The 12,081-nt window shown below is 34.7% G+C and overlaps 1 protein-coding gene across 11 annotated transcripts in view; it reads left to right on the top strand.

Annotated features, from left to right (window-relative positions):
* Positions 1–9,469, top strand: part of RBM39 (RNA binding motif protein 39) — a 31,993-nt gene extending 22,524 nt beyond the window's left edge. For 8 of the 11 annotated variants that reach the window (XM_084888185.1, XM_084888182.1, XM_084888179.1 and 5 more), the window contains 5 exons: positions 2,944–2,994; positions 6,188–6,269; positions 7,306–7,411; positions 8,325–8,403; positions 8,492–9,469. In XM_084888185.1, coding sequence (XP_084744311.1) covers positions 2,944–2,994; positions 6,188–6,269; positions 7,306–7,411; positions 8,325–8,403; positions 8,492–8,592 — 419 coding nt within the window. In that variant the 3' untranslated portion in view covers positions 8,593–9,469. The remainder of the gene's footprint in view (positions 1–2,943; positions 2,995–6,187; positions 6,270–7,305; positions 7,412–8,324; positions 8,404–8,491) is intronic. The other 3 variants (XM_084888188.1, XM_084888184.1, XM_084888183.1) reach the window with 1 other exon arrangement.
* The last annotated feature ends 2,612 nt before the right edge of the window (positions 9,470–12,081 follow it).

The following is a 12,081-nucleotide window of genomic DNA, read 5'->3' as shown; positions in this document are numbered from 1 at the left end:
AAATGACAAGGGACACTCTAACCATTGAGCTCACTTGCCAGGCCATTGTTTTGTGGTTTTTTTTTTTTTTTATTAATATCTAAAAGTACCTTTAGAAAACTGTCTTTAGTTTTCTGTGCTTCCTGTCATATTGAGCAATTTATTTTGAAATCTGATAGTTATTCTGTAAAATTTCTGACAAAACCATGCCAACTGTAACCTTATAAGATTAAAAAAAGATTAAAAATCAGCCAAAACCGGTTTGGCTCAGTGGATAGAGCGTCGGTCTGCAGACCGAAAGGTCTCGGGTTCGATTCCAGTCAAGGGCATGTACCTGGGTTGCAGGCACATCCCCAGTGGGGGGTGTGCAAGAGGCAGCTGGTCGATGTTTCTCATTGACATTTCTAACTCTATCCCTCTCAATTCCTCTCTGTGTAAAATCAATAAAATATATATTTTTAAAAAGATTAAAAATCAGAACAATTACTCCAATAATTTATTTTTAATTTTAAATTAGATTTTTATTGATTTCAGAGAAGGGAGAGATAGAAATATCATTGATGAGAGAGAATCATTGATTTGCTTCCTCCTGCACACTCTTATTGGGGGATCAAGCCCGCAACCCAGGCATGTGACCTTCACCGGAATCAAACCTAGGACACTTCATTCCACAGGCTGACACTCTGTCCACTGACTCAAACCAGCTAGAGCTATTTTGACATTTTAAAAAAGCATTAGTAATATAATTTTCAGTGAACAAGTAGTTATAGGAAATCATTTGCTATAAATAGTCCCTAATTTGTGATGTGAAAATTATTTAGTCTGAAGTCCATTCTGGTATTGCTTGCCATTCATTGTTCAGGTCATACAGTAATTTAGGAAATGTTTGATTGTTCAACATATTTTAGATATTCTCACTAAAGGATAGTGACTTAAATTGTTTCCTGTCTTTGGGAATTTGATGCAGTGACATGATTGATATCTTAACAATCTTAGGTTTATTCTGGATGGTAAATCAAATACATTGATTTAATCTTTTTCAAAACAGTATCTTTACCTAATTGAAGATTTTACAGTCAGCTGCATTCTTTAATCCCTTACTGGGGGTTGAGCCCACAACTTAGGCCTGGGAATCAATGGGCCACTTTTTTTTCTTTATTAAATTATATTATTGATATTTTATAGAGAGAAAAGGAGAGGGTGAGTTAAGAAACATCAATGAGAGAGAAACATCGATCCAGCTGCCTTCTGCACACTCCTACTGGGGATGTGCCCACAACCAAGGTACATGCCCTTGACCAGAATCGAACCTGGGACCCTTCATTCAGTCTATAGGCCGACGCCCTATCCACTGAGCCTCACCTGCCAGGGCAATGGTCCACCTTTTGGTGCATGGGATCATACTCAACCAACTGAGCCACTCTGGCCAGACTCCACATGCTTATATTCTGGAAATTTAATAGATTCTAAAATAGAGTTTTTACCTTTATGAAACCAATGCTTTATTTTCTAACTTATAACCAATGACATAAAAAAATAATTTGAAGGTTTTTTATGAAAAGAAAACATGATTTTAAAAATTCATATCTTATTGTCAGAGTACTTGGTCAGACTTAAAAATAAGTTCTTGGCAACCTCCAAATTAGTTTTGGTGGCTTCATATTCCTCTGGCCATAAACTTGGGATCAGAAAGTCATGTAAAGTATTTATTTTTGAAATTTTTATAGGGATTTATTAACACTTAAAATAGTATGGATTTCTGATATCTATACATTTTTTCCCATTTTAGGAAAAATAAAAAGACAAATTGTGTTTTAATTTAAAGTTTATTGACAATGTTCCGTTCCTATGGTCATATCTTCAAGTTCCTTCAGTATACACCAGTTATATTTCTTCAACTCCTTGAGATGCCAGTTTTGAGCACCTAGGACCCAGGTATATTTATATCCCAATATAACTTGGGCTGCGGATCCTGTTAGTTTTTGCCCATTTTTTTGATCATTTTCATGTACTCAGCAAGGAACCCAAATGGCAAAGTGTTGCAGTTGAATCTCACGTTAATGAAAATTGGGTATTAAAGATAAACAATTTCTATACTGTATATTTCTGAAACTTTTGAACTTTTTTAAAGATAGCTTTTCAACACTGGCATTTTCTTGACTATTCAGATCTGCTGCTGTTTTCACTTCTAGCAGCTTTCTCTTTGCTTTTAGTGTAGAAGTATTAACAATTATATATGGGAAATATATTGATAAAAATTCCTGTTTATTTTTAATGCTGACTAGATGCTTAGATTTTTCTGTATTACATAAATTATGATAAACCCAATTAGATTTCATTCCTGCCTCAATTTCCAGATGAGGTTATAAAACCAGATTTTTAAAAAAAATTCATCTTCTCTGCTGGACTAGACTTTTTAATACTAACAGCACTTCTAAAAAGTATAAAGTTAGAATAGTGTATTTTCCACTGGTGTTGCTCTTACTACTTCAGTTGGTACATTAGTGAAAGTGTTTACAGCTGTTAGATACTATTGCAGGGATCACTATTTTTATAAAAGTTTAAAAGCTTATTCCCACTGTTAGAACAATAAATAGTTGACTATCCCAAGTACTTGGAATTGAATTCTCAAGATCAGGGTTTTCATGTATTTTCTGACCGGTGTGCTTCCCTTTCCCCATTTCCCATTATTCCCATTTGCAGACTAGTGTAGTGGAATGTATTTTAGATGTAGAAGAGTACTTAAATAGGAATAAGAAAAGAGAGGCATAAGTTTCCTAGGACAGGAGGAAAGAAGGCCCCCAAAGCCTTGCCAATGAGGAATGGGGAAGGGGGTTTGGCTGCCAGGTTTTACTCTTAAGTTCATTTTCACAAACCCTGCTACAGTAGTCCTCTTTTATTAATGCTCTCCTGACATTTACCCTGTTAGTTGAGGCTCTTCATTGTTCCTGCACTGAGCTGTAGAATTCTCTTTTGTTATAGATTTGCAAACAAGACTTTCTCAACAGACTGAAGGTGAGTTGAGCTTTTCATTTGTTTTTAAAATAAATGTAAATATAGCAAGACATAATTCTTTATTACATTCATCATTGTCTTTTATTTTTGGTCCAGTTTTTATCAGAATGACAGCCATATATTTATATTACATTACACACACAGTAAGCTATTTTGCTAATACATGAATGTTTTGGAAGGCCCAAATCCAAACTATTAAAATTGCATGGATAAAAAAATGAAAATGTTTGTGCTTTTTTAGCTTTAGCTTTCTTAGAAGTATTTTAATAAGCCTTTTATGCTTATTTTTGTGTAGTGATTGTTAGTTTTACATAGAAGTCAGAAAGTTATTTAGATAGACAAATCTTTCAGAACATAGTTTGTCAACTTAATATAAGATTAGGAAAAACTGGCTCTAACTCCAATGATTTGTATATGCAGTACCAAACAATGAGAATATTATCCAGGACAAAATTGCATGCAGATTTCAGAGATTGAAATAACTTATAAAGTGGGCTATTTTTTCTTGTTTTTAATGTCCATGTTAATATCTGCCATTTAATAGAGCCATTTGATATTGAGCAAATTCAGTATCCATCTTTTTTAGGCTATACTTAAAGTTGTTAAGGGAAATTATTCTATATGAGAAATACCTACCATGTTCCTTGATGGGAATTAAATGTATAGTTTTTCCAGTAAATGAGGCAGCTATATTCAATCCTTTTATTTCTAGCAGATTTTTAAAAGGTGAACTACCATGTTTCCCCGAAAATAAGACATCCTCCAAAAATAAAACAGTGCATGGAAAGATAAGACATCCCCTGAAAATAAGACCTAGCGCAACTTTGGGAGAAAAAATTAATATAAGACACTGTTTTATTTTCGGGAAAACAGGGTAGTAGATTTTCCTATTAACTATATTTTTCTGCTGAATTTATTGTGTTCTGCATTCTTCTAGGTTGAGCCGGAATATTTCTATCATACATTTTCTAAATATTTTTCAGTATTCCTAGTATATTGTCATAATTAATTAGAAGAAGTGGAAAAATTAAGTTGTCAATTATTTTGTAATGACCTAATTTTTCTTCCACAGGCGTACTTTTATTTATTTATGATGAGGTTACGTAGGCTTTTTGTTTTTAAGATACATGTTCACCTATCTTTTTTTGTTTGCTTTTCAAATATTTTTATTGATTTCAGAGAGAAAGGGGGAGAGAGTTATAAACATCAATGACGAGAGAAAGGATATTGGTTGGCCAACTCCTGCACGACCCTTAGTGGGATCAGTCCTACAGCCCAGCCATGTTCCCTGACTGGGAGTCACCGGTGACCTCCTAGTTCATGGGTTGATACTTAACCTGTTAACCGGGAAGTTTTCTTTTTAATTACGCAACCTGTAACAGGCGCGTACTTTTTCACTAGGACATGTCAGTACGCCACGCCCGGAGGACGTAAATTTCATATTTTTTTATTTATACTTAAATGAAATATATATATTTTCGTTTATTTATATATAAAGCCCAAAGGAAAATACAAAATTACAATAAAATAGAAAAGAATACCAACAAAAAAATGGAAACATCGAATTAAAAAATTCTAACTTTTACAAACAATTATAAAGATTACAAAAAATATATACCGTCCCTCTCAGGGCGCAACATATATTTCAAGGATGTATTCATACGTCCTACCCGTTCCCGATATTGTTTATGTTTGATGTATTTATAGGTCCCGCTTGCTTAACAGGTTAATAATTGAGTGACACCAGTCGGGCTGGCTTTATTTTTTTAACCGTAATATAAACATGGTTGCATCTTTAACTATCCCCAATAAAGTTTGACATCTGTTAAGTCACTTTAATATGTAGCTTAATTATATCAGGAAAAAAAATTATTTTATGATGTATTTCATGTGCAACCATAATTTTTATTCAATGGAACATTTCTGATACTTCTTCAGGTGAATGTTTAATTATAATTTCTAATGCACTGCTTTATCCTTAGCTTTATTGTTATGTATTGGAATGAAATTTGGTCAAATGTTTTGATTACGGTGAGTTGTATAACAGCTACTGTTAATGTTGTATAAATCATATGTGGACAATGAAGCGGCTGTCTTGTCCAGTGCTCTCACTTCAAACTTAAAACCAAAAGTTTTAAATGCTGAGCTTAAATATCAGTGTTCAATATTTTTTTACTTTTAATATAGTGAATATTTTAGTCTTATTTTTAGTGCTAGTCTATTATTTCTTATGCTAAAGCAGATAATCATTTTTAAAAGATTAATCTGGTTTTGTAATATAATTTATAATTCTAGGATATTAAATCTTAGATGCTTGGGTAATTTTATGCATCTTATTTTTAAGACATTCCTTTTATAATGTTTGTGTTTATGTATTCACGGGTAGACTCCTAAGAAATACAATAGGGTCATACGTTTATTTGGCATTTTACTTATTTATTCATGTTAGAAATTCAGGGGGTGGAGAGAAACATCCATTTGTTGTTCCACTTATTTATGCATTCCTTGGCTGCTGCTTTGCCCAGAACGGTGATCAAACCCACAACCTTGGCATATTGGGACTAAGCTACCATCCAAGGCCTTATTTTGAAATTTTAAAATCCTATTTCTTAGTGTTTTTTTTGGGGGGGGGGTTCAGAGAGAGGAAGGGAGAAGGATAGAGGTAGAAACATTGATGAGGGAAATGTCTTCAATCAGCTGCCCGCTAATGGGAATTGAGCCCCCAACCCAGGCATGTGCCCCTGTTGGTAATCAAAACAGTGACCCTCTTGGTCCTAGGTTGATGCTAAATTTCTGATTGACCCTGGCTGGGCCAAAATACACAGGTATAAACTCAAAACAATTTTACAAAGTCAATGTTCTGTTTAATCCTTTGTCTTTCTGGATTGATTTGTTTTTTGTATAATTCTAAGTTTGATTACACATAAAGTTGAATTTCCCTTGTGAAAAATAAAACTACCAACTTTCTCAAGATTGGCCACTTCAAATGTTGATGCAGTTTTCTGGCAACTAAAATGAGTTCTGTTACACACTTTGATAGTCTTATTAAATAAGTTAAATTAGTTAAGTGGCTGGCTTGACATTATACCCTAGTTCCATACTTTGGGTTTATGGGTTTAATGGGCTTTTTCTTTTGTTTTATTTCAATGCATTTTCCATGAAACTAATTCCCCCCCCCCCCTTTTTTTTTTAGCTTCAGCTTTAGCTGCAGCTGCCTCTGTTCAACCTCTTGCAACACAGTGTTTTCAACTATCTAACATGTTTAACCCTCAAACGTAAGTAATGTTCAAGTTCAACACTTAGGATGTTTCCATATATTTCATAGTTCAAATAGTGCAATACTTTTTATCCTTGTAGCACAATTATTATGCACATTGTTGGTTATTTTCTTTGGATCTGTTTGTAAGATTGGAATTGAAAGCTATCCAGATTTTATATTGCTAAAGTTTGTGTCAGTGTTTATTTTGGTTATCAGCTTATAGCAATTATGGGCTTTGAGATTTTAAGTTTATTTCAGTCTAATAGAAAAGTTTTTTTTTTAATTTGCTTTTGATTAGTGCAGGCTGTTAATTAGAAATATTTTCTACTTCCTATCCAGTGATTAGAAGTCCATTTATTGAGTCCACATTTTGTTGTTTTTTGTATTTTTGGGGGCGAGGGGGGTTTCAGTAAATTTTTATTTTTTTTAAATATATTTTTATTGATTTTTTACAGAGAAGGGAAAGGGAGAGAGAGTTAAGAAACATTATCAGCTGCCTCCTGCACACCCCTTACTGGGGATGTGCCCTCAACCAAGGTACATGCCCTTGACCAGAATCAAACCCAGGACCCTTGAGTCCATAGGCCGATGCTCTATCCACTCAACCAAACCAGTTAGGTCTTGTTCTGTAAATTTTTATTTTTATTTATTTTTTATTATTTTTTTAAGAAATTCATTTTTTTAAAAATTGATTTATATAACATGGTTTATATACTTGTTTTCTAGGTCCATGATTTTATTTTATTTATTTTTTTATTATTTACTTATTTAAAAATAAATAAATTATTAGTTCTGTAAATTTTTTAATCAGTCACTATTTTTTAGGAAATAAGTTTCATACTTATAAATTTGAATAATTTATAGCATGCTGTTATATTAATATTAGTTCAGAGTTTACCATAGAAAGAGCCTAAGAATTTATGACCTTCTTTAGAAATGTTTTATATCTTTTTTATTTCTTCCAGTGCCCTATATCTGATTTTTTAAATTAAAAGAATGCATATTTTAAAATGTTTATACAGTGTCTAATAAAGCTTAATACTTCCTTACAGAGAAGAAGAAGCTGGATGGGATACAGAGATTAAGGATGATGTGATTGAAGAATGTAATAAACATGGAGGAGTTATTCATATTTATGTCGACAAAAATTCAGCCCAGGTATTTATTTGCTCTTTTTATTTTAATACTAGAGGCTTGGTGCACAAAAATTTGTGCATGAGGGGGTGTCCCTCAGCCCTCTCCATTCTGGGATCCTTTGAGGGATGTACGACTGCCCTTTTAGGCCCAATTTTATTGTACCAAGCTGGCCTAACTGCTCCCTTGCCATCCTGATTGCCACTAATTGGCTTCCCTTGCACTCCTGGTCTCTCCCTGCTGGCCATCTTGTGTCCATATGGGGGCAGCAATCTTGTGTGATGGAGTGTTGGTCAATTTGCATATTACTCTTATTAGATAGGATGTTTTTATTGATTTCAGAGAGTAAGGGAGAGGGAGATATAGAAACCTCAGTGATGAGAAAATCAGATTCCGCTGCCTCCTGCATGCCCCTACTGGGGATCGAGCTTACAACCCAGGCATGTGCCCTTTACCAGAATAAACCTGGGACTCTTCAGTCTGCAGGCTGATACTGTATCCACTGAGCCAAACCAGCTAGGGGGCTATTTGCTCTATTTCTTTTTTTTTTTTTAATATATTTTATTGATTTTTTTACAGAGAGGAAGGGAGAGAGATAGTGAGCTAGAAACATCGATGAGAGAGAAACATCGACCAGCTGCCTCCTGCACACTCCCTACCGGGGATGTGCCCGCAACCCAGGTACATGCCCTTGACTGGAATCGAACCCGGGACCTTTCAGTCCGCAGACCGACGCTCTACCGCTGAGCCAAACCGGTTTCGGCTATTAGGTCTTTCTAATAAGCAAAAATGTTGCTCTCTTTGCCTTAAACTTTACAGATGCTTGGGTCATATTATGATTAAACAATTACATAGTTATAGAACACTGTAGGCCGCTTTAATAAACCTGTTCAAACGCACACTGTTTGGGGTAATACTTTTTTTGGTTGTATTTTAGGGCAATGTGTATGTGAAGTGCCCATCAATTGCTGCAGCCATTGCTGCTGTAAATGCATTGCATGGCAGATGGTTTGCTGGTGAGTTTAATCTTTCTTTTCTGATTATTATGGCTCTAATTAATCTAAGTGAAGATATTAAACTACCAATATCTGTTTTTTTCAACAGGTAAAATGATAACAGCAGCATATGTACCTCTTCCAACTTATCACAACCTCTTTCCTGATTCTATGACAGCAACACAACTACTGGTCCCAAGTAGACGATGAAGGAAGATATATAGTCTCTTATGTACATAGCTCTTTTTCTTTTGAGAATTCATCTTGAGTTATCTTTTATTTAGATAAAAATAAAGAGGCAAGGGTCTACTGTCATTTGTATACAATTCCTGTTACCGTGAAAAAATAAAAATGTTAACAGGAATGCAGTGTGCTCGTTCTCCCTATATAGCAAATCCCACTGTATACAAAACTGTTCTCTTGTTCTGCCTTTTAAATGTACATGTAGAAAATTACATTAAGGATCTATAGAAATAGCTCTAGGGGAACAAATGTGCTTAATGTATAAAGGCAGACAACAGGGATATGATGTTTTTAATGTTTCATTTCAGAAGCCTAACTTTTTACACAACAGTTACATTTCACATTTTCACTAATGTTGATATTGGCTAATGGTTTAGCAGACAGGTTTCTGAAATACATTTGGTGTATGAAAATTCAAGACAGCTAAAGGGCTGTTTGATTAACATCTCATCTTGCACTCTGATCAATTGGCAAGAAAATATTTCAAAATTACATTTCTGAATGGTATCTTTTCAATTAATGTATCTGTAAAAGTTTCTCTGTAAATATGTGTGTTAGTGTGTCTAAGATTCCAAACAAAATGCTCCCTGCATTTCCTCAAGATGTTTAGTGAGTCTGGTAAGCAAAAGGCTGAGCAAGAAATGGGAAATGCAGAAATAGGTTTTGTCTGGTTGCATATAATCTTTGCTCTTTTAAGCTCTGTGAGCTCTGAAATATATTTTTGGGTTACTTCAGTGTGTTTGACAAGACAGCTTGATATTTCTATCAAACAAATGACTTTCATATTGCAACAATCTTTGTAAGAACCACTCAAATAAAATTCTCTTAAAAAGGCCACAAGAAATCTTGATTTTTGAAATGTTTTGAAGTCATAGAAACATGCAAATAGAATATTAGTTTCTTTGACTTTTCATACTTATTAGGTATTTGCCTCTGGAACAATTATTAGCAGTCTGGAAAAATTTTTGCCCTTGAGTTGTCTCTGTACATTCCTGTATATTATCTATATTATCTCTTTGCATTGTACTTAGGGTAATTATTAAAACTGATTTACACAAAAAGGAAACAACAAATTCAGGCTTTAAACTTGGGTATTGTTAATTTTCCTGTGTTGTCTGGACATCCTTGTAAAAATATGCTTTACTATTTAAAGTAAATACTGAACAAAAAAGTTTAAAGTGATTTCCCAAACTGAATCAAGGCATTTACTTCATTATGGAATTTTGAGCTTTAACTTGGGTAGTGAGCCATCACCATTTATACCCTGAACTCTGTTTCAAGTTGTGTATAGGTTGCACCTTTGGATAGGTATTGATCCCAATGGAATGACTATCATCTAATACTGATTTTCTTTTTTTTCTTTTTAAATATATATATATATTTTTAAAATATATTTTATTGATTTTACACAGAGAGGAATTGAGAGGGACAGAGAGTTAGAAACGTCGATGAGAGTCAGTCATCGACCAGCTACCTCTTGCACATCCCCTACTGGGGATATGCCCGCAACCAAGGTACATGCCCTTGACCGGAATTGAACCCGGGACCCTTCTCGGCATGACAATACTGATTTTCTTACCTCACTTCTGTTTCTGTTGCATTGATAGCGTTGAGGCACAGGTTTTACACTATTTACTTTGTATGGAGCCATCACAATTTTCTACCAACCCTTTTGGATGAGTTAGTCCAAAATTGCTTAAATTATTCAACCATAAGTTTTAAAATTAAAGTTAACTTGATTTTGTAAACACTGGGCAACCGTTTTTCTTGGGTCTAACTTATGTGTTCTACCCCCCCCCCCCAAAAGAAAAGTCATTTTTAAATTCTTGAATCAAGCCTTGTTCTGTCAGGTTTGCTCATTCCAACAAAGATGTCCATGGTTTAATAAAGGCAGCGAAATTTAGCTCTACCACAGGATGAAATTTGGGTTGTAAATGATGTTCAAAGCAAATGTCTTAAAAAGTCTGATACATAGAAAGGAATGCCAATTGCTATTTTGAGTGAAATCCTCTGGGTAGACATCTCACCTACTCTGGAAAATCTATTTGTATTCTGGAAGTAACCCTGATTTTGGCTGAATCTGAGTCTTATGACCACAAAATATTTTAGGTCTAGTTTCTTGTAAATATTCCCATTTACTTAGAACCTACTCATCAAGGCAATTACAGCTGAACCGCGGTCCAACATAATTCGTTCTGGAAGACTTAGAAAACCAAAGCATTTTCCCCCCATTAGAAATAATTTGTTCCAGACTCAAATGATCAGTTTTGCACTTTTTTTTTTTTAACAATCTTTTTTTTTTTTCATTAAAAAAAATATATAGATTTTTTTATAGAGAGGAGAGAGGGATAGAGAGCTAGAAACGTAGATGAGAGAGAAACATTGACCAGCTGCCTCTTGCACACCCCCACGGGACGAGCCCACAACCAATGTACATGTCCTTGATTGGAATCGAACCTGGGACCTTTCAGTTTGCAGACCGACACTCTACCACTGAGCCAAACCGGTTTTAGCCAGTTTTAACAAAATCTTTTTATTGGTTTTTAGAGGAGGGTGGGAGAGAGAAACATCCATGAGAGAGAAGGGAAACATCAATTGACTGCCTTACATTGGACTGGTGATCAAACATAACCTGGGTATATGCCCTGACAAATAGAACCTGCATAACCCATCTGAGCTACACCGGCCAGGGCATAATTTTTCTTATATATAGTACATTACTGTACTGTTTAGACACTTTAAAAACAGGCATGAAATTTACCAAAAGAAAATGTACAGTAAAAATGAAAATTTATTTTTTTAATATATTTTATTTATTTTGTACAGAGAGGAAGAGAGAGGGATAGAGAGTTAGAAACATCAATGAGAGAGTCATAGATCAGCTGCCTCCTGCACACCCCCTACTGGGGATATGCCCGCAACCAAGGTACATGCCCTTGGCCGGAATCGAACCCGGGACTCTCCAGTCCCCAAGCCGACGCTCTATCCATTGAGCCAAACCGGTTTCGGCTAAAAATGAAAATTTAATGAGAAGGAAAATACAGCACAATTCCCTGAGATGTTAACAGTAGTAAACAGACTTATACTCCTGTATTTTTTCCTTTTTCACCTCAGATACATAACTGAATCATACAGATGGGTATCAGCATGAAAGGGTTGTATCGAGAAGCAAACTGTTCAAATGAGATGGGAGATGTTTGAGAACTGAGGTTTGACCAATATAATTTTGTGGGGGGATGAGGAATAGTCTATACAATTCACATCCTCATTGATGACAGGTAAGATAATCATCTGGGATTGATTTTAGTTGAAAAGCTATAAAAGTGCCTGATAGTTTGATTTTGTGTCACCATGGATAACTGGTTCTTTTTCTCATCAAGCCAGCAGGTATATCTGGACAACTTTTGAATGAACGAAGTATTGAAAATAAAACACCCTTGCCTGGATGGTGTTGCT

This window comes from Pipistrellus hanaki (assembly GCF_964339955.1).
Source record: "Pipistrellus hanaki genome assembly, chromosome: 6".
NCBI classification, from domain to species: Eukaryota; Metazoa; Chordata; class Mammalia; order Chiroptera; family Vespertilionidae; genus Pipistrellus; species Pipistrellus hanaki.
This window is presented reverse-complemented; position numbering and strand designations above follow the sequence as displayed.